At 36.0% G+C, this 22,513-nt stretch overlaps 1 protein-coding gene across 2 annotated transcripts in view; it reads left to right on the top strand.

Annotated features, from left to right (window-relative positions):
- Window positions 1-22,513, top strand: part of LOC114457897 (estrogen-related receptor gamma-like) — a 45,406-nt gene that overhangs the window by 7,744 nt on the left and 15,149 nt on the right. Inside the window, exons 1-4 of one of the 2 annotated variants that reach the window (XM_028440034.1) lie at window positions 5,205-5,509; window positions 15,083-15,334; window positions 16,036-16,193; window positions 19,784-19,900. In XM_028440034.1, the coding sequence (XP_028295835.1) occupies window positions 5,439-5,509; window positions 15,083-15,334; window positions 16,036-16,193; window positions 19,784-19,900 (598 nt within the window). In that variant the 5' untranslated portion in view covers window positions 5,205-5,438. Of the gene's footprint in view, window positions 1-5,204; window positions 5,510-15,082; window positions 15,335-16,035; window positions 16,194-19,783; window positions 19,901-22,513 lie in introns of those variants that run through there. The other variant, XM_028440035.1, reaches the window with a different exon arrangement.

Here is a 22,513-nt window from a genome sequence, read left to right as displayed (position 1 = left end):
GTTCCTCAAATACTGTATCTCTGCGGATCAGGATCAGACTGATCTGAGAGTTTCAACATGGCTGCTGCTTGGTTCAAAGGTGTGCGACATCGGATTTGTTTGGAATGATACCGTTAATAAATGTTTTCATAAAATGCCGCGAGCGTTGTCCACCGGAGCCATGTGCCACAGTCATGTGCGCACCAGAGCCAATCACTGGAGAGCCCATCCCCACGCCCCACGTAAACGTGCGCGAGAATTTTGTTGTTATGCGTGTGGCTTTTTGAAACTAAGCTAGCTCCTCCCCCCTCTGCTCAGCGCAGACTGAGACGAAACACACACATATTGATCAATCAAAAGCGGCTAAGGAGAATAAAAAGAGAGAGAGAAACAAAGCGGCTCCCAATCAGGAGCCAGCTCCCGTCATTCACGTCAAAGAGCCGGTGTAGTGTAGAATAAACCTACGGTAGACAGTGGGCATGTGCAGCTGGCGAACTGCGCATGCGGGTTAGAATTAGGGTTTATCATAGTAGGAAAAATTGAGGTAGCAAAAAAATTGTATGTATACATGTAAATATTTACTACGCGTAGGGTTATTTTTCGCTACATCGGCTCATTCATGACCGACACATCACAAGAATTAGGTGCTACTCAACGTAAAGCTGTGGGTGTGTGTGTGTGTGTGTGTGTCTCTATGTAGGCAAATACACGTGCGCCAACCTGTATGTTTTTTATTGCATGATGTGACATGCATGATGACTGAATTACTCCCATTTTGTTGCATGCTTGAACATTACATATATTTAATCATTTACCGTTTATGATTTAAATGACCCTCACAAACACTCACCCTCACTATTACTGAACCATTTCTCATTCAAATAAAATCAACACTGTGGTACAACAGCTGCCATTCTCCATCTACCTTACCAATTTCGGTCTTAAAACGGGTTTGTGTTTAACACCAAAGTAACAGCATAATCATGATGGGTAACAAATTCATACTTATTACAATATTTGACCATACATACCCTATAATTATCCTCAAAATACACATTTATCCAGATTTAGCCTTCAAAACACTTTCAAATATGCTGTTGCATTACTGTTTTTGCTTTTTCCCAGTGGCGTCACATTAGTAGAATGGGGTTCAAATCCCAAGTGTCCTTGCTAAAAGCCAAAATATATATGAAAACACAACAGTTATTACATTTCACAACAAACCTAAAATGACGTCCCACCTTCAAACACAACCTCATTTGGCCATCCATGAAAAAGCTACTTAACGTCCCACTTTTCTATAGCAAAAAATACATACTTCCTACGAGCACTGCACTAGTGTACAAAATGAGAGCAGAAATGATCAAACTGAAAACAGTGTTAGTCAATTTAATTTAAATGAATCTATCTATCTATCTATCTAATATTATTGAACAATGGCATGTTGTAAGACTCCATAGCAGGTGTCAAAGAAAATATGAACCCCTCATGAAGGGATTAATCTGTGTTTTCAGTTAAAGTCAAGCTGACTTTCCCAAAGATTGTGTAAAAAAACCTAAAATCATCTTACAAGATAAGAGCCACACTGTTTTACTGTAATGCCAACACTAAATGATTTACAAAAGATCATTTCTTTGTGTAAACAGTGAGATTATTAACTATGACTGGTTTGATATGACAGCTCGCTGTTTGACTTTCAGTGTTTTTTCAACTTCTTGAAATAAAATCCCGGTTTTTATACTTGTTCCTCCTGTGTTGGCATTTCCAAATTTTTGTTTAGACTCGTGAAATGTTGTGTGTGTGTGTGTGTGTGTGTGTGTGTGCTTCACTTTACTTTACTGTGATGTGCTGTGTGTTTGTGTTGGCTGCCTGTTTCATGCACTGCCTAATGAGATAAAGCCCGTTCCATGCAGTCTGCTGTCTGGCCTTTATCTGAGCACCGGATTAGTGCAGGTGATTTCATTCCTGCAGGGATCGGTTCATCTGGGGATAGCAGCACTGGCACGAGATTGTCACGATCACAGGCAAAAATAGACATCTTTACAAGCCACACCCTGAACATTTTTGACTCTTTGACGCAAGTTTTTTGTTCCCCAGATTTTTGTTGTTATTTACATAATGCTGGGTTTTAGAGATCAGAGAAGATGAAATAGTATATCTGGAATCAGACTAATAATAATAATAATAATAATAATAATAATAATAACTAGGCAATACCTGTATTCGTCAACTGAAAATTGGCAAGTAGAATTGTTCATGTGAAAGACATCTTATTGTGTGCATTTTGTTGTTGAGTAATGTCCCTTTATGTTGTTCTTTGTTTACTAATTAAATTGAAAGTAATAATGCAGGAAAAAAACAGAAGACTGTTCTTGATCTTAAATATGCCCTTGAGCGAAGGTCAAGGTCACACATTGAAAGACAATGTTGTTCAATGGTACCAGACTGAGCACTGTATCTCAATTTGTGGCCAAGTTATAGGGAAAAAGTTTTTTTTTTCTTTGTTTTTTGGTGATGTCATGAACTTTGACCCCTACCAATCTTTTTACTGGTACGTGGTACCCCTCCGGTCCAAAAAAATAAAATACTCCACTTGAGATGAGCTTTTCATAAATGTAAATTCGCAGAGACATGGAAAACGTAGGTTTTTGACACTTGACGCAACCTTGACCTTGACATTTTGGCGTCAAAAAAGGTCGACTGTACGTCCTTGACATTGCCCCTATGAGATGACATACGTGTCATTAGTGATGCATTAACAGCCTAGGAGCAGTTCCACGACAAAGGAGTTGCGGAAGAAAAATAATAATTTTCAACTGCCAAATACAATAAAAAGTGGCAATGTTCAGGGCTGAAGAAATGTTGGTGTGATTTACATAAAATAATAGAGGAGATATTTAACACATTTTTCTTGGGAAGAGATGACTGCATCCTGGGAAATCTGAATAAACAATGATTTAGAAAAATGATAACAACAGCACAGAAAAACACCACGAGAAGATGGAAAAACCCTGAACCTCCCACAATAAACGAATGGATAGACAGTGAATGAAATACATCAAATGGAAAAAAAAAAAAAAACTTATTCACTTAATTTACAAATGGATACATTTACAAGTAGGTGGACAAAATGGGTCTCCTTTATGGAAAAGATGAAAAATACTGGGAATAGGACTGACGGACAAGAAACACAAGTTGTCTCTGTCATTAGCTTTTTTGAATTATTCCAATAATTTTGGAAATCTTTCATTTAACAAGTGAGATATGAGGCTTCCAGGATAAGTTGTCAATTAACACAGAGGTATAGGATAATGACTAATATGAGCATCCACTATGGGAAAAAACAGGTTTTTATGTGTTATTATGTTTGTTTTGTGTTTTTTTTTTTAGCACTTCAAGATGACTATTGTTGTAATTTGCGCTATATAAATGAAGTTGAATTGAATTGAATTAGATGTAAAAAATTAAAAAAAAAAACAGTGATCCTGCCTGTAGTGTCAGAAGAGCAATCTTAAAACTATCAGAATGCCTCCCTAGAAAAGTGTAAAATTCAAAAAAAAAAGTGCAAAAACAAAAAAAGAGGAGTATTGAGGTCTTGTTGTATTTAAAATGGATCAATCTTGTTATGACTGTTTTATGACCAAGTTGTACAGCAACGAACACAGATGTTAAATGTTTGTATGTATAAATGTACTGTAATACTCTGCAATAATGCACTGTATTTAAGACTTTCATAGGTAAACTCAGGTTTTATAGTAATTTGACAACCTCCTGCTATGTGTGAGAATCTCACCTGTGAACAAGTGAATGCTGTCTGCAGTGCATACACAATGGTGTGTGTGTGTGTGTGTGTCTACACTGGGAGGGATTGACCCCAGCATCCGAGAGGTTGCATGTGTTTGTCTTTTAAGTGGATTAGCATGGAGTTACCACAGGTTGCATAAGGCTCATTTCGCCTTGAGCTTCTTACTGTAAATTCACTCTCAGGAGAAATGTCAAAATTCATTAGTGGATTTGTTAGCTGATAGATAACCGTCAGCACTGTCAATACTGAGAGTATTTCACATTCATTATAATAAGTAGAGCCAAGACTATCTTTCTATTTACATTTAAAAAAAGATTTTTTTTCTGTGCGTTTAGAGCATCCAGGATGGATTTATGCTCACTGTGTAACAAATACACTAAATCAATTCTTAGATTTGTCTTCATTTTAGTGTTTTTCAGCCTGCCATGTCTTGGTGCATCTCCTGATTTTAGTTACATTAGGCTCACAGTCACAGCTCAGGTGCTGGTCATGTAAATGAATTAGGTCTTACAGATAATTAGCAGGTATCTGGTTCACTGTGTGGATATTCACATGCTTAGTTGTGTCAATTTCTTTCGAAAGCAGGTAATAAAAAAAAAAAAAAAAAAAAAGAAAGCAGAGTGGAAATAGTCTGTCCAAGTATACCAAATTATTCAAATATTGTTACCTATCTAGACGTTTTTTTAAAATTACTACATCAGAACTGAACAAAAACCTGGCATGTCGGCACATTTCTTCTACTGCAAATGATTATTTTCAGGAATACATTTGGCAATTATGTTCGTTGTCTACAAACAGGCCACAGTATCAGTATCATGTCATCTCAAGTAGAAGAAAAATCTTAAAAACAATGCAGTCTTCAGTTAACTTTCTGTCTGAAATCAAGAACTTTAATCAACAAGTTTGCAAAGCTTTATGTAGCAAATTTATGCAACTCAAAAAATACGGTATTTAGTACTTTAGAATTCCTTAAGATCAGAATATTTCTCCTGATGAGGAATCATGACACCTACTACCTCGTTGCAAAGCAGTTATTCATTTCTCTAATGGAGGCTGCAACATTTCAGTTTTGCTATAAAACTGGGCTTAAAATATTAAAGAAATGTAAATACAGTATGTATCTCAGTAAGAGCTATCTTACTAAGTGTTATATGCTTAAACTTTATCCCATCAAAGGCTTAAATTCAGACCAGAGTAAACATAATATTGTAAACTCTCCATGTCATCACACACACATATACATACACACACCCCCTCTGTGTTCTTATCCACCTGCTTCAGTGGATCTCGTTCTGATTGGCTCAGAGGACAGCCAACCAATGGTCAGCTCAGCGTTTTGTGGGAAGGCCATTCAAATTGTGTGTGTGTGTTGGTGTTGAGCAGGTCTAAGAGATCCTTGTCACTCTCAGCTTCTGGTCCAAACGGTGAGGACCTTCAAAGAGACAATGAGAGAAGCCACAGTGTGAGACAGCAGAGGAGAGCACAGTGGATGGAGATCAGGTTGGCAGAAAGAAGAACACATAGAAGATGGTAAATTAGCAGAGGGAGAGGAACAGTTTGTTGGATAAAGGAGAGAAAAGATCAGGAGAAGGAAAGATATTGTAAAAAAAGGAGAAGGAAACGGCAGAGTAAAGACCCCCGTCCTGTTTGGAGCATGGTGGCAGTGCACATGGATCTACTCGACCTCTACCTCCCAGAGTGTTTCACCTATCACTCTGACACCGAGTAAGTACTGTACACTCTGCACAGCTTAGAATGAGCATTGTGAGAGTTATCAGGTATTTACCAGTTCTTAAATGTTCCCAGTTTATGTTTGGTCACAACCTCCTCTTGACTGAATTATCGGATATTCTTGTTTTTTGTCAGATCCTTTCATAAGGTTATTCACATTCTCTATTGAGATATTTGAGGGGTTTGGGATGAATTGAACCGATGAGTAGATTGGTATGCACTATGCAAAGCCTTGCTCACTGTTGTGGTTGCTCAGTTTGTTGGTTTGTTTAAGGGTGGTTGGTATGTACGAGTAGTTGTTAAGGAAACCTGGTTATGCTTTCTGTTCTCGAGTCTTTACTCTGAAGAAAGCAGATGAAAGCCTTGAAAAAGGACCAAAGCAGATGTTTGATTTCTCATACTATTCTTTGATTGCATTCATTATCGAACATCCTCTTTAAAACACTTTCTGTCATTGAAGATGAGTTGTTTGCCGTTGACTTGCAGTGGTTGAAATTTTAGGGTTGTAGTACTCAAGACTGGTCTTGGTCTTGAGAACACATTTTGAAGGTCTTGGTCTTGTCTCGGACTAGCCGGACTCAAGATTTTCTGTCAAGGCCAGCACTGATCAGCTATTCTTCATCTGTATTAATGTGAGAATAAGGAGAAGCACTTTGAACTGTTCCTGAGTCATTAATGTTGTAATTTGACCCAAAACATTTAGCCGTGACAGCAGATGAAAGATGATCCCCATGAACGTCACAACACTAGCTAGCCATGTTTCCAGAGCCTGTGGGTCCAAGCTCCATGTTACAAATGGTACTCTGTCCTGCCTGGTCCAAAGCCCAACTAACCTCAGGCTCTTACCGAAGGCTTGGGGTGCCACTGATCCCTTCTCATATCTGGCTCATTAGTTTAATAAAAAGAAACACTCCTGAGACCCCCATGACCTCAATCAGTGCTCATAGAGGCAAAGGCTGAAAGGTTGTGTTTGAAGTTCATTACAGCAAAAATATTCTCTCACTAGTGGCGTTGCATGTTACCCATCTCTTGTTTTCTGTGGTTAACGCCTTTCCCGTGTTTTTTCTCCTTTGCCCGCCAACAGTACTCAGGTTCCTGTAATTGATTTGCTTCTATGGGTACTTGTACTTTTTTGAGTATATTTCTAAATCAGTAATTTTACTTGTACTTAAGTATATTTTAAAAGAAGCAAAGTAATTCATTAAATTTCTACACCCAATTGTTACGCAGTAAATTATTATTTTAAAGTGATAAACAGATATTGTGAAACTAAAAAAAATGAAATGACAAGCCAACAATCAAACTTATCACATCATAGCCGACCAATCAAATTAAACATGCCAAACAACGCGCCAAAACAGCATTAAATGCTGGTTATTTTCTCAGTTTTCGAGTTCATAAATGTAGCTATGCTTAGAGCCTGATAATTTTTTTTGAATATAATTCATTGGTGTTATTTTATTTAAAGAAAGAATTGTACATTTTGACAAATCTTTTATTTTATACAGATGCCTTTGTAGAAAATATATTACGTTCCAAATGTGCAAGATCTGGTTTCTTCCTTTTTAAGTTTCTACATGAGATGTTTACTGTATGCAAGGGAACCGTGGAAAGATTTATTATCAAAAAATAAAAGTGGGGTGTGAAAGAAGCTAGTAACTTTTACTGAGTACTATTGAATTGAGCTACTTTCAGAGGTGACCAGTAACGAAGTACAAATACTTTTTTACTGTACTTAAGTAGTTTTCTCTGGTATCTGTACTTTACTTGAGTATTTAATTTTTTGTCAACTTCTTACTTTTACTCCTTACTTTTTAAAAATGAGCTCGTTACTTTTAAGACCTTCGAAGATGACATCGCGACGAAAAAAGACGTAACACTTTGGTAATTTGAGCTTTTTTCTGTTAAGCAGGTTTCTTAGTATTATGGTTAGCATTTTTTAATTTTTGAAAATGTTAAACTGCTCTGGGTTTAATTGAGCATTTTTTTTTTTTTTTTATAAAACATTTTATTTACAAATTGTATCTATAATAAGTGCTAAATTGTCCATATGTTCAAAGGTAACAGATTTAACTTGTTTCCATGTACCAGCATTCCATAAGTTCTTAAAAATAAAAGCGATGCAATTTGCTGGTTTAAAAACCCTGTCTTATTATTGAAGGGACATTTGTTTTACTTTTTTACTTAAGTATGTACTTTTTTTTTAAACTTTTATTCAAATAAGGGAGCAACTTCAATATAGTTACTTTGACCAGAGTCATTCTTTATTCAAGTATCTATACTTTTACTTGAGGACTGAAGACTAGTACTTTTGTCACCTCTGGCTACTTTTTACTTGTACTTGAGTATTTCATGTATGACTTACTTGTACTTGTACTTGAGTACATTTCAATCAAGTAACAGTACTTCTACGTGATATATCAGTAGTAGTCTTTGGACCTCTGCAACCCACTGCCTCTGCTCTACCCCCTGAGTCATTGTCTGCATTATGACTCGGCTCATTTTTAAAGAAAGTCTTGCCCTCTCTCTTTTCTTTCACCGCGCTCAGGTTAATGAGCCTCAGCACTGCCCCTTTCTTTCTTTCTTTCTGTCTGTTTGTACCTTCCTGGCTTTTTCACACTCCCTCTCTCTGACTGCCACTCTTGTAATTTCCTCCCTCCCTCTTCTTCTCCCTTTCTTTTCGTCTTGTCGTTTCACACTGCGTTTTTTATCCTTTGTTGCCAAGGTGCAATTAGAGCAGTTTTGTATAGTGGGACACAAAGGGAGTTATGATCACTTTGAGAACCCTCAGACACCCACACACACACACACACACACACACACACACAGGCACTTTCACACATGGCCTGATTTATCCCCGCTGCTAAAACCATCTTTCAGTGAGCTTTTATGGGAAGTTCTAGATTAATAATCTGACAGCGTGAATATCACATCACATCGAATGCCATTTCATTACAAAAGCAAAACACACACACACACACAGCTCTCCTCCTTCCTGTGATGCTTTATAATGATCACAGAGTATATCTAACTCTGTCCCTGTCGGACATTTGACAGAAATATGGACACCTGTGATTGATAGTCGTGAGTCATTTTAAAAGGAAACTGAAATCCATTTACTTACTGTTTTTACAATCTTATAAATAGATTCAGGGGAAGCACAGAGTCAAGCAGTATCCTGGAGCTTATTCACTAAGGATTCAGTAGCTATATATCAATACATGTATTTTACATATAATTTAGGGATGGAAAAGAGTGGAAAATTCCCTGTAAATTTCCACGGGAATTTAAGCTTGGAAATTTTGGCAATATTCAAAAATATAAACTTTTCGTGGGAATTTTTTATTGGAATTAACTGGAAATTGGGTGTAATTTTAAGTGATACTAATACAAATTTAACATTTACAATTCAATTAGAATTATTTTTCATCATCAGAAAGTAAATTACAAGTTCAATTACCGGTACAATGAATCACAATTACTGAGCCTGACATAAATAACTTAATAAAAGTTAACCTTCCTCTTGTGTTAGCTTTCTGTTAGCATCTTTAATGATAACGGGTCCTAAATCAGCTGTAAAATACACTAAAAACAAATATCTATCATCTAATTTTGTTCCTACCTATTGTTTACCTTGTTAGTCTTCCTAGTCAATGAAAATATAGGTTTTAATATTTTCTTAAATGGTAAAATGTGGAAAAGCTTGATATGAAACACATTTTAATAATTGTTATTTAGAACTGTAACATGGTTCCCCAATTGACAATTTTTATAGAATTTACATGGCAATTACAATTACAAAGTCAATGATCTGAACTCAATTACAATTTAATTACAATTACGACAGCAACAGATTTTTAAATTATAAATATTTACGCCATAATTGTAATTAATTATCAATTATGTTATTACAATTATATATAATAATAATAATATAATAAAATAATAATAAATAAAATTTGTATAGTGCTTTCTTAAACACTCAAAGACGTATTACTTACATGAGGAAAAAACACACACACACACAAGAAAAGGTGGATTTATTGAAAAGCCAGTTTGAACAGGTGGGTTATAAGTAATGATTTTAAGTTTCACCCCAACCCTGCTCTCTAATAACTGTTAGCATTTACTGTTTCAGTTAGCTAGCTTTAGCCTGTTGTCTCATCTTGCACAAGAACAAAACCCGTACACTCTTTATGAAATATACATATTTATTGACATTTTATTATGGTTTAAAATGTATTTTTGGAGTCCTTAGAGATTGGAGGTCAATCCCCTTTGATGCTAAAACGTTGTCGGCCTACAGAGGGTGATTAACTTTTTTTAAGTCCAATTGTTAAGGCACAAAATACATTTTCAGTTGCACTTTTAAAAAGAACTATTATGCAGTTTTGCATTGTTTACTATAGAACCATAATTTACATTTATTAGGCTTCTTCTTCATTTGTATTATTCCTTTATTTATTTCATTCAAGATTTATTTTTAGTTAAATTGCATTGTTTTGAATAGTTTATCAAGGGATTCTTTTGACAATGAAAAATAAAAGGAAAACAGAATAGTTTTTTTATAGTTTTTTTCCCCAAAAAAATAAAGGAATATTTTTCAGTCATCATTTGTCTACAGTCCCATTTTGTAAAATAAATTGTGAGAGAATCGTGTCGTGAACCCAGAATCATGAATCAAATCGTATTGGGAGTTGAGTGAATCGTTACATCCCTAGTATTAACTATATGGGCTCACATCTCAAACTCTTTCCTCTCTTTCCCCAACCTTAGTGCTTAAGGGGCGATGTAATTATTGTATTGCTTCCTTTATCTCCACACACCACATTTATAACTTTTAATCCATTTGCTCCTTCATGTTAGAGTCACTTTGGTTCACCAATACTATTATTCTCCTTGTTATAAATCCTAAACATTGGAAAGCACAGATGAAACCATACTGCAAGTACAGCAGTGATTTACTCGCCATCAAAAAAAGCAAATCATTTGGCTGAAAGCTTGCAAAGAACTAAACAGTGCGTGTCATGAAAGCTGATATATGATCCCCGTTTAATGTGTTTGGATCTGCCGCATGTGTACAAAGGCAAAAGTTGGCTGCGATGCTCTCTTGTGCCTCTTAGTATAAAGTAAAGCATACTTCACCTCAACATTCAATCAAATACAGCCTGATGAAAAGTACACTCAGTCAAAGCCAACTTCTGCCCTTTCACAGAGGTGTAAAGAGTATTGATATATACATATATATATATTCTACTCAGGTAGAAGTACTTTTATTTGATTGATATTGTACTCAAGTACAAGTACATGTAAGTCATACCTAAAATACTCAAGTACAAGTAAAACGTAGCTCAATTAAATAGTACTCAAAGTAAAAGTAACTAGTTACTTTCACCCTCCATGTTTATTTTTGGTAATGCATCTTGCCACGGTTCCCCTGCAGTGAACATCTCATGTATAAACTTAACAAATAAGAGATGAAATCTTAATTTATTTTCCACAAAGGCATCTGTATAAAATAAAAGGTTTGTCGAAATATACCATTCTTTTAAAAATAAAATAACACCAATAAATTCAATTCAAAATTTAAAAAAAATGATCAGGCTCTAAGTATAAATACATTTATGAACTCTGAAACGCATTGCCTTTAATCTGATTGATCGGCTTTGAAGTGATGCATTTGAGTGTTGTCTGTTCATTTCATTTTTTGTAGTTTCACAATGTCTGTTGATCATTTTAAAACCAAAAAATATATAAATTAATGAGTAATAGTTGGGTTTAGAAATGTAACAAATGACTTTACTTCTTTTGAAACATACTTAAGTACAGGTAAAGTGACTGATTTAGAAATATTCCCAAAAAAGTACAAGTACCCATAAAAGCAACTCAATTACAGTAATGTGAGTACTTGTAATCCATTACTTTCACCTCTGCCTTTTCGTAATGTTTAATATCAGCTGCTGTAGGATGTATTTCATTGGTTTCATCTCTCAGTGTCTTTGTGGGTCTGTAGAGGTGGAAGCAGTGCGTAGCCATGGTTTACTCAGTAGGTGGTTAACAGCAGCCTTTACTTTTGCCTAACAAATAAGTTGGAATGATGGGAAACACTGATTTACATGACAGGAAACAGACCTGTGAGAGATGGTTGGCTTCAGTGATATCACGTGTGTGTGTGTGTGTGTGTGTGTGTGTGTGTGTGTGTGTGTGGGCAACTGAAAGAGCGACTGCAGATGGTGTTGTTTAAAGTTGGACAGGCCATCTGGGTTACTGGGTATCATCCCGGTGGGCCGTCAACCTGAAGTGGGCCGCTTTGACGAGCGAGTGGAGGTAGACATGGTAACAGGTGGCCAAAAATGATCCAAAAGTGGCAAAAAATGGCTAGAAAAGAGTGAAAAGTGACTAAAATGGGCCAAAAAATGGGCAAATAAAGAGGAATCAGGTGGTACGTAATGGAAAAGGGTATAGCTTAAAGCAGAACAAAGTAACTTTTTCACCTTAATAAATCTTTCTTGTAGTTCCTGTGTAGTGTTTATGGGGTGATTGGGGGGTCTTTCATCTACCCCTGCTGTCTCTGGCCAGAAAACAGCACTTGCAACTTTCCCTGCCTCCGACCCGGTGGCAGACGTACTGCTTTACGGCAGCCTAATACAAACTAATGCTAGATAATGACCAGCTTCCATGGCTGCACACGGTTGTCTACAAATTCACTTTTCTCAAACTTATATCATGGCGGAGCCAGCAAAAAAAAGGCAGAGAAGACCTCTGTCCGAGGAACGGAGTAACTCCATGCAGTGACAGCTCAGCAGCAACACACAGCAATCACACACACTGTCGTCACGGCAACAGGCACACACACACACTCGCAACCCAGCTCTCCATCAGGCAGCACACACACAAATATCCATCCATTCATCCATCCATTTTCAGAGCCGCTTTGTCACCACACAAACACATCCCACACATTTTCACACTCCCTTCCGTATTACTCCCACATCATTCATTTATTTTACTTGTCTCTCTTCCTCATACTGTTCACATGGTCACATGGGACTGTGTGTGTGAAAGCACCCTTGGTGTCACTGTTGTATTAGGATTTTTCAGTGATCGGTTGCTACTGTCTTGGGAGAGCAAAGGTACGCATGTAGCTGTGGGGTGGGGCAGGCGGCGGGGGGGTGCAGCGTTTTTTACGACAGTGACATAACCAAAATGGACCTTTAGGGAGAGCGCTAAGCTCAAGTTACTTAGTTCTGCTTTAAATGCGCAAAATGTGGCAAACAATAGTGAGAAAGGGCAAAAATGTGGAACACAAAGAGGCAAAATGCAGGGGAAAAAATGATACAAGTGGAATATATTGGGCAAAAGTTAGCTTATTTGGATGAAAAGTGGGGAAAAAAAATTAAATAAAGGACAAAAATTGGACGAAAGTGTCAAAAACAACTTGCAAAAATTGACAAAAAGTGTCGGAACTTTTGAAAAGGGACAAAAATGGGACAAAGGAAGTTCCAAAATGGCCAAAGAGAATAGGGAAGGGATTAAAGTTTCCCCCTTTTAAGGTTTTCTGGAGAAATAATGATTAAAATGAAGACATATAAAGCCACATGAGGAGCTTCATTGACTTAATAACAGCTTCTACGTGGTGTCGCTGATAATGTAGCGGGCTGGTCTGGACACAAAAAGCCAAGGCTGAATGTTAGTCCCAGTCCACCCCTGCCTGGCGACAAACAGTTTCATACAAGTATGTGTTAAGGTGTTTATGAAGACGCGTGCTTTTAAATGTGTGTGTAAGTGTGCAGGCGGCAGAGCAGGAAAGCTTTCTGTGTTCCTTTTTTATTTTTACATGCACATATCATCGCCTGACGCCGTGTGTGTGCGTGTGTGCGTGTGGTGACTGACAGTCTGTTGTGGTCACAATTCAATCCCAACAGAGTTACATGATACACACTTTATTGTTTTATTATCACACAAGGGTCTAAGAAATAGTTATACTTAGAAATTAAATTCTTGAAGTCTTTTGTTGATTGATTGGCAGGCAAAGTGTTAATAAGTACCGTAACTGGCTCAGGAGAATTTGTTTTCTAATTAAACCTAGGAAACCTGAAGACCAGCTTGTTTACATTAAAGTTGGTCATAGAAGCGATTGTTGGCGTAAGTATTTCCATAGGTTTGCTTAAGCAATCTCCTTCTTTGAAAACAAAGCAGTGTAATTGCCTTGGCTTTGCATATGTGGGACATCCCAAACGGCTGGTGAGGTATTGCAGGGGATAGAAAAGGAGGGGTTGGAGGTTTATGATTTATCCCGTTTCCATGCTTGAGAGGTAAAGAGAAAGTGAACGTTGCTGAGTAAACGTTTTTCAACTAATCATCAGTAAAACAAGCCTGATGTAATAATAAGTCACAAGCTTAAAGTTAAAGTGCAATAACGCAAAGAACAATGCACATGTGACTAATTATTAAAGCTGCCATTGAAGTCTGACATCCTTATAAAAATTCACAACAGATACAGAGGTGTAAAGAGTACTGATATATTCTACTCAAGTAGAAGAACTGTAATTTGATTGAAATTGTACTCAACTACAAGCACAAGTAAGTCATACATAAAATACTCAAGTAAAAAGGAGCTCAATTAAATAGTACGCAAAGTAAATGTTACTGGTTACTTTCACCGCCACGTTTATTACTGGTAATAAATCTTGCAACGGTTCCCTTGAATACAGTAAACATCTCATGTATAAACTTAAAAAAGGAAGAGAAAGAATTCATTTATTTTCCACAAAGTCATCTGTATAAAAAAAGGTTTGTCGAAATGAACAATTTGAAAAATAAAATAAAATAACACCAATAATTTCAATGTATAGCTATATTTATGAACTCTAAAACTGAGAAATCTTGCCACGGTTCCCTTGCGTCACGTAAAATGATATGTATGTATATATATATATATATATATATATATATATATATATATATATACTTTTCATGTATGAACTATATGCTACACTATAAATAAATCAATAATAGTGAAAAAAAAGGATGATAATAATAAAATAAATAGTTAAATAATAAATAAATAATGAAAATATATAAAATAAAAAAGGTTTGTCAAAATGTACAATTATTTTTCCAAATAAAATAATACCAATTAATTTAATTAAAAAAAAAAAAAAAAAACTTAACAGGCTCTTAAGTATAGATACATTTATGAAAATAACCAGCATTCAATGCTGTTTTGGTGCGGTGCATTACATTTAATCTGATTGGTCAGTGGATGTGATGCATGTGATTGTTGGCTGGTCATTTCCTTTTTTTTTTGTAGTTTCACAATGTTCGTTTATTTTAAAACATAAAATAATAATTTACTCAGTAATGGTTGGGTGTAGAAATAAAACAAATTACTTCTTTTAAAATGTACTTAAGTACACATAAAATTACAGATTAAGAAATATACTCAACAAAGTACAAGTACACAAATAAACTCAATTACAGTAACGTGATTACTTGTAATCTCTTTCACCTCTGACTAGGTCCATTTCCACTAATGCTAAATATTCCCTGATTTCTTCCCCTCAGGCATCTGGGCATGATGTCCGTGAGGGGCTTGGACCCCACTCGTCCCACCTCCATAAAGCGCGAGCCCCCCAGCCCAAGCCCCAGCTCTCAGGACGACGTCAGCCCGGCTCAGCCCAGTCCAGGAAGCTCTTCCTCAGACACAAACTCCAGCTACGGTCCCCTCACTAAGGGCCACAGTCACAGCAATGGTCTGGACACCACAGTTCACTATGGAAACACAGCTGTGTTGTCCAACAATGGAGGAACAAACAGGTTGGTTCTCGCGCTCTGTGCTTGTCTCCAGGGTTGGGGCCAATTAAATATATCAGTTACATTTTTTTGTATTCAATTACAACTCAGTTATGATTACAGTGACCAGCATTTTTTCCGATTACGATTAAATTACAATTATTTTTTATCCTCAGAAAGTCAATTACAATTACGTTCTCAATTCCTAAAATTCAATTACAATGAATTCAATTTACTGAGCCTATAATAAACAACCTAATAAAAGTTAACCTTCCTCTTGTGTTAGCTTTCTGTTAGCATCTCTAATGATAACTGGTCCTAAATACGTATATGTATCTATTGGTTACGTTGATAGGCTTCATAATTAATGAAAATAAAGGTTTAATATTTTTGGTGTGGGTGTTTGAGCCTTTTTTGTGTCAGTATACACCTTGATTTCAATTTTTTTTAAATGATAAAATGTAGGAAAGCTTGATATGAAACATTTTAATGAGTTAAATTATAATTGATATTTCTTTATAGAGAATTTTAATAGCAGTTACAATTACAAAGTCAATTATTTGAACTCAATTACAATTTAATTGTGATTCAGATTTTTTTTAAATATAATTATAACTATGCCATAATTGGAATGAATGATCAATTACGCAATTACAATTGTAATTGACCTCAACCATGCTTGTATTCAATGGACTGAGTTTCTGTTTACCCTCATCTCCTTCCAGGAGGTTTGGCGAAGAAGAAAACCAAGTGAAGTGTGAGTTTATGTTGGGTACGGTGGCCAAGCGACTGTGCTTGGTGTGCGGTGACGTAGCGTCAGGCTACCACTACGGAGTGGCGTCCTGCGAGGCCTGTAAGGCCTTCTTCAAGAGGACCATCCAGGGTAAGAACAGGACGGAAAGTCAAATACATACAAAACTTCTATTCAGCATTAGTAGCAACCAGAGGTGAAAGTAACAAATTACAAGTAGTCAAGTTACTGTAATTGAGTTGCTTTTATGGGTACTTGTACTTTTTTTTAAGTATATTTCTAAATCAGTAATTTTACGTGTACTTAAGTACGTTTTAAAATAAGTAAAGTAATTTGTTACATTTCAACACCCAACCGTTACTGAGTAAATTATTATTTTTTGTTTTAAAATGATCAATGGACATTGTGAAACTACAAAAAAAATGAAATCACCAGACAACAATCAAATATATCACATCAGGGGTTCTCATCTGGTTTCACCCTGGAACCCACATTTTGCCACAGTCATTTAATCGTGAACCGCTTTTTTTTTTTTTAAGAATTCAACCAACCAAATTTAGCTTTTCTAAAATATAAATCTATATATTTTTCTGTGCAACATGCATTTCACAACATGCCTGTCAGAAGAAAAGTTTCTTTCAAAATAAAAGACCAAAGTCCAACATGAGAGACAATAAGTATTTATTCATATTTGACAAGCTGTCCGCGACCCACTTTTGGGACCGACCCATCAGTTGAGAATCACCGCATTACATCATAGCGGACCAACCAGATTAAACGTAATGCACGGCGCCAAAACAGCATTGAATGAGGGTTATTTTCTCAGTTTTAGAGTTCATAAATGTATTTATACTTAGAGCCTGAGAAGTTTTTTTTTATTTTATTTTGAATTTAATTAATTGGTATTATTTTATTAAAAAAAAAAAAAAAAAATTACATTTTGACAAACCTTTTTTTTAATACAGATGCCTTTGTGAAAAATATATTAAGTTCCAATTGTACAAGATTTGGTCTTTTCCTTTTTAAGTTTATAAATGAGATGTTTACTGTGTGCAAGGGAACCGTGGCAAGATGTATTACCAAAAATACACGTGAAACTAGTAGCTTTTAGTCGGAGTACTATTTAATTGACCTACTTTTTACATGTACTTGAGTAGAAATTCAATCAAGAAACAGTACTTCTACTTGAATAGCATATATCAGTACTCTTTACACCTCTGGTAGCTACGTGTTTGGCTTACAGTGCAGTTACACGTTGAGGGCTGATAATGCCTTTCTGCATCATATAAACCTGTTTTACAAGCAACATAGCACAGTTGTACCATAAACCTATATTTTGGTATAAACAACCCCCGATCAGTTAGCTCCTAGCGTCGCTCTCAGAGCTGCAGAGGCTTTAAATAAAGATCTGTTTGCAAACAGTTGATAGTTATATTCACAGTCTGTTGTTTATAATGTCAACACCTGAGAGTTTAGGATGAAATGATCAGATAACACATGATGCATAAAGTGTGAGCAATGAGTTCCAGCACTTTTACTCAGACTTTACTGGACTTTACTCAGGTTGGGGTCCCAGACAGGGGTGGACTGGCCATCTGGTATACCGGGCATTGTCCCGGTGGGCCGGTCTGGTCTGGTACGTTTTGGGTTTTTTTTGTGGAGGCAGACATGTTAACAGTTGGCCAAAAATGGTGTGTAAAGTGACTAAAATGGGCCAAAAGCAGTCAAGAGAAGCCAAAAATTGACAAATAAAGAGAAACAAGATTGTGTGAAATGGCAAATGGTAGCTTAAATAAGCAAAATGTGGCAAAGAATAGTGAAAAATGGAAAAAATGTGGAAGAAAACAAGGAAATGAATGGTATTTATTGGGCAAAAGTTAGCTTACTTGGATGAAAAGTGGCCAAAAAAATTAAAGAAAGGAAAACAATTGGATAAAAGTGTCAAAAAGAACTTGCAAAAATGGAGAAAAAATAGGAAAAAAGGGGTATTTATTGGCAAAAATAAGCAATGACAGAACTTTTACAAAAGGGGACAAAGGAAGTTGCAAAATTGCCAAAGGAAACAAGTAAAAAAAAAAGGGGTTAAAAAGTGACGGCCTTTTAATGTTTTCTGGGGGAATGATAATTAAAATGAAGACATAAAAAGCCACATTAATGACTTCTAAATGGTGTTGCTGATAATGTAGTGGGCTGGTCTGGACACAGTCCCAGTCTCCCCCTGGTTCCTAGATCAAAGCTTTTTTGCGTTGACAGCCAAAGTCAGCTGATGTGGATGGATTCATAGGAAAGCTGTGGCTGCTGTCACATCAAACAATGAGATCCAGATCTGATGTCTGGCTTATCGGATCCTTCCTGTTTCTGATGGAGAGTGGCAGCTGAAAGTGGCAGCCGTCTGGTTTAATGTGCAGGCTGCCAGTGGAGTGAAAAGTGAATGGGTATTTTATTGTTGTCCAGTCTGGAAAGTTTTGTTAAAATGCCACAAAAAAAAAAAAAAAACTTCAAGCAAATCCAACATTGACCAAATAATAAAAACAGGTTATAAAAAGTAGTGGATGTATAGAGAAATAGTGACAAAACATGAAAAGTCTACTTCATTTAATTGTTTGGAATATATAATAATATAATATTATCCTATCCTGACTCCCTCTTCCCTGTTCCCTTCCCCCTCACCAAGGTGTAACACTGCCCTTTCTTCTTACAGTATATTCTCCCTTTAATACAATCATGCAATAAAATAAATGTATTTATTTAATAGCATTAATAAAACATGCATAGCTGTCGAAAAAGATTGCACTACATGTAGCGTTGACCTTCGACAGCATGTGCAGACAAAAAAGGAAGGAATATATAACATACTGGAGCTAATATTTGACAGATAAAAGTTAAAAAGCATTTTAAAAGTTAAAGGCATTTATTTATTCAATTGTTTGTCTGTATATTTATAATGATTTTGGATCAGTTTCAAAAATCCAATAAATCCCTATCTCTCATTGGTGAAATTTTAAAGATTCATATCTTGGTTTGTAATTGATCTTTATGAAATTGGACTTGCTTATAACAGGTTGGTTCCACTGAGTTGTAAATGTAAGGCAACTTAAATGACAGGCGCTTTATTATCATGGCGATGGCTCACTGTGTGTCCTTATAATAGTATTGCACTTTTATGTTCCACCTCCAAACAGGTCTAAAGTAGGTCTAAAAAAGCAGCGTTTTTATCACATGTGATAACACTTAGCATTGTGTACTGGATTTGGCCTGACCAACTCTTATTTTAAGTCAAAATGTAAAGCAAATGCTCTTTTTTTTACGACCTTTCCTGGAAGTCCAACTAAAGCTTTTGGTTTCATCAACTGATTTAGAAATAAATAATAAAATAATGTATTTTTTCCCTTGTCAACACTACATGTAATACAATCTTTTCACTACAGCAATGCATGTTTTTATTATTGCAATTAAATAAATACATTTATTTTATTGCATAATTGTGGTCATCACTAGCCCTCCCTAAGGAAGGGTAAGAAACACTTTATTAAAGGGAGAATATAAAAAGAGAGGGCAGTGTTACACATTGATGAGAGGGTAAAGAATAGGGAAGAGGGAGTCAGGGTAGGATAATGGAAGGGGTGGATTAGAGTCATAATTTTTAAAAAAATGATAATATACAGGACATCGATGAACAATGAATATCTTTATCTTTTCATTTTATGTTCTTTCTTTTCCAGGTAACATTGAATACAGCTGCCCAGCGTCCAATGAATGTGAAATCACCAAAAGAAGAAGGAAGTCCTGCCAGGCATGTCGATTTGTGAAGTGTCTGGCGGTGGGCATGTTGAGAGAAGGTCAGCCATTCCCCCCCTTAAATTAAAAAAAATGTTCGAAGCACTTTGTTAAAGGAATTGATCCTGTCTGTATGCGTTGGCAGCGGCTTAAGCTCGATATTTAGCGGGATGAGGGCAAAAGTGAGGATGACTGACATTTTTTTGAAGCGCATTCCTGAAAACAGCAACGCGATTATCTGATCGTGTTACGGCTTCACCTGACGAACCTGCGATGGTGTGTGTGTGTGTGTGTGCTGTCGTTGTGTAAACTGCAATGAAACCTAAAACCTCCGACAGTTAAACCTCATGCCCTCTGTGTGTGTGTGTGTGTGTGTGTGTGTGTGTGGTAAACAGACAGCCAAACAATGCTGAGCTGAGTCTTTGAGAGGTAAAAAGCTGCTGCTAACTGTTTGGCCTTTGCTTGTCTGGTGATCCTCTAAAATAGCCTTTGGACATCTGCCAGGTCATGTTGGTGAGCGGAGCTGCAGCTTTAACTGTGAGGCTCTTGGGACGTTAACATCATATCGAAACTATGAGACAGTTTAGAAAAATGATTGAAATAGGAAAACATCATCAGACGATCCAATCAAATTAGATCTGGAGCTTTAGTGTGATTATCTTAAACCAGAGGTGGGCAACTTCTATCTAGCGGGGGCCACAAAAACATGATTAGCTGCGTTTCCATTAACCTTGGAAATGCACGGAATCTAAATAGCGCAATAAAAACTGGTAATGGAAACACTTGAATTTCGAAAAAACACTCAAATATTGCAAAAAAGGTTTTTACGCTTTCCAGACGTTTTGATATTGAAATGTGTCGCAAAAGCGCTATGGAAACACTTTTTACGCAAAAACACATCACAGGACATAAGGTACCTAGTCACATGACCACTTCTCTCAGAATAAACATGAAGCACTACGTGTAGACGGAGGAAAGAAGAGGAGGCCGGGACATTTCTTAGCATTATACTTAAAAATTATTAGTGCCACATTAGACGTGAAAACAAAGGAATACAGAGTGTTATAAGGAGGTTTGGAGCGTTCATCTCCCTGAGGTGAAGTCTTGCGGGATGAGATTTCAAAGCGCAACAATACTTTGTCGTAATTTAGAGATGTAGCTTTTATTTTGCAAAAATCTGTAATGGAAACCCAGATATTGTCTGATCCGAGGGCCACATTATCAACATTCATGTCAGCATTTAAAAAATATAACCAATCAGAGCATTAACACAAAAAAAAAAAAAAAAACTAATAGTTTTGTTTTTGTAGTCTTTTTGTGACATCCTTGGTGTATTTTATTAGTTAGACATTTTGTGTGTTTTTGAATTAATTTTGTAGATTTTCATTTCACTATAATATATTTTTGTTGTCTTTTTGTGTGTTTTTCGAGTCATTATGTGTGCTTTTGTTATAATTGTTGTGTCATTGTGTCTCTGATGTCCTGTTGTATATGTTGTTGTTTTGGTAGTCCTTTTGTGTGTTTAAGTTATTGTTTAGTGTGTCTTTGTTGTCATTGTGTGTGTTTCATGAGTCCTTTTTTGTACTTTTTGTTGACATTTTGCTGTAGTTTTCTGTGTTTCTGGAGTTTTGTGTACTATGTAAGGCTTCATATAACTTCCGACTTCACGAATTACAATTTTGTTTTGAGGGCCGCACAAGAATAAACCGAGGACCGCATGTGGCCCCCCCCAGTAGCCTAGGTCTGTCTTAGAGAACAGAAACAAAATCCTTTGAGAGGAGCTTTTACAGGCATTTATTATCATTTTTTTATTTATCAAAATTCACTATAAATGTGAAATGACAATACATAGCCAGAGGTGTACAAAGTACTGATATTTCCTACTTAAGTACAAGTACTGTTACTTGATTGAAACTGTACTCGTACAAGTACTATTAAGTCATACCTAAAATACTCAAGTACAAGTAAAAAGTAGCTCAATTAAATATGCTCAAAGTACAAGTTACTCGTTATTTTAAATACATACAGTAAACATTTCATGTAAAAACTATATACTATACCATAAATAAATAATAATAGTAAAAAATAAAAATAAATGAAGAATAATAAAGAATATTCATTCAATGCTTTTTTTGGTGCGGTGCATTACGTTTATTCTGATTGGTCGGATATGATGTGATGCATTTGATTGTTGTCTGGTTATTGAATTTTTTTTGTAGTTTCACAATGTCCGTTGATCATTTTAAAACAAAAAAATTATAAATTACTCAGTAACGTTGGATGTAGAACGGTAACTAATACATAAAACATACTTAAGTACAAGTAAAATTACCGATTTTAAAATATACTCAAAAAAGTAAAAGTACGCATAAAAGCAACTCAATTGCAGTAAAGTGAGTACTTGTAATCTGTTACTTTCACCTCTGTACATAGCAATGTGTATAAATACTTCAGACAGTCAGCGACAACAGTCAGGTGCTTCTTCAGTATGAGTATGAGAGTGTGTGTGTGTGTGTATGTGTGTGTGTGTGTGTGTGTGTGTGTGTGTGACTGGTGACATATTGTAGTCCAGATTTAGAAGTGACTCAAAAAGGAAAACATTACCGCCTCCTACTGTACTGGACACTTGGTTCCTGCTGTGAGGCTTGGAGAGCCGATAAAAAGCATGTGTGAGT

The sequence above is a fragment of the Gouania willdenowi genome, chromosome 24, assembly GCF_900634775.1.
Source record: "Gouania willdenowi chromosome 24, fGouWil2.1, whole genome shotgun sequence".
Classification (NCBI taxonomy): domain Eukaryota; kingdom Metazoa; phylum Chordata; class Actinopteri; order Blenniiformes; family Gobiesocidae; genus Gouania; species Gouania willdenowi.
This window is presented reverse-complemented; position numbering and strand designations above follow the sequence as displayed.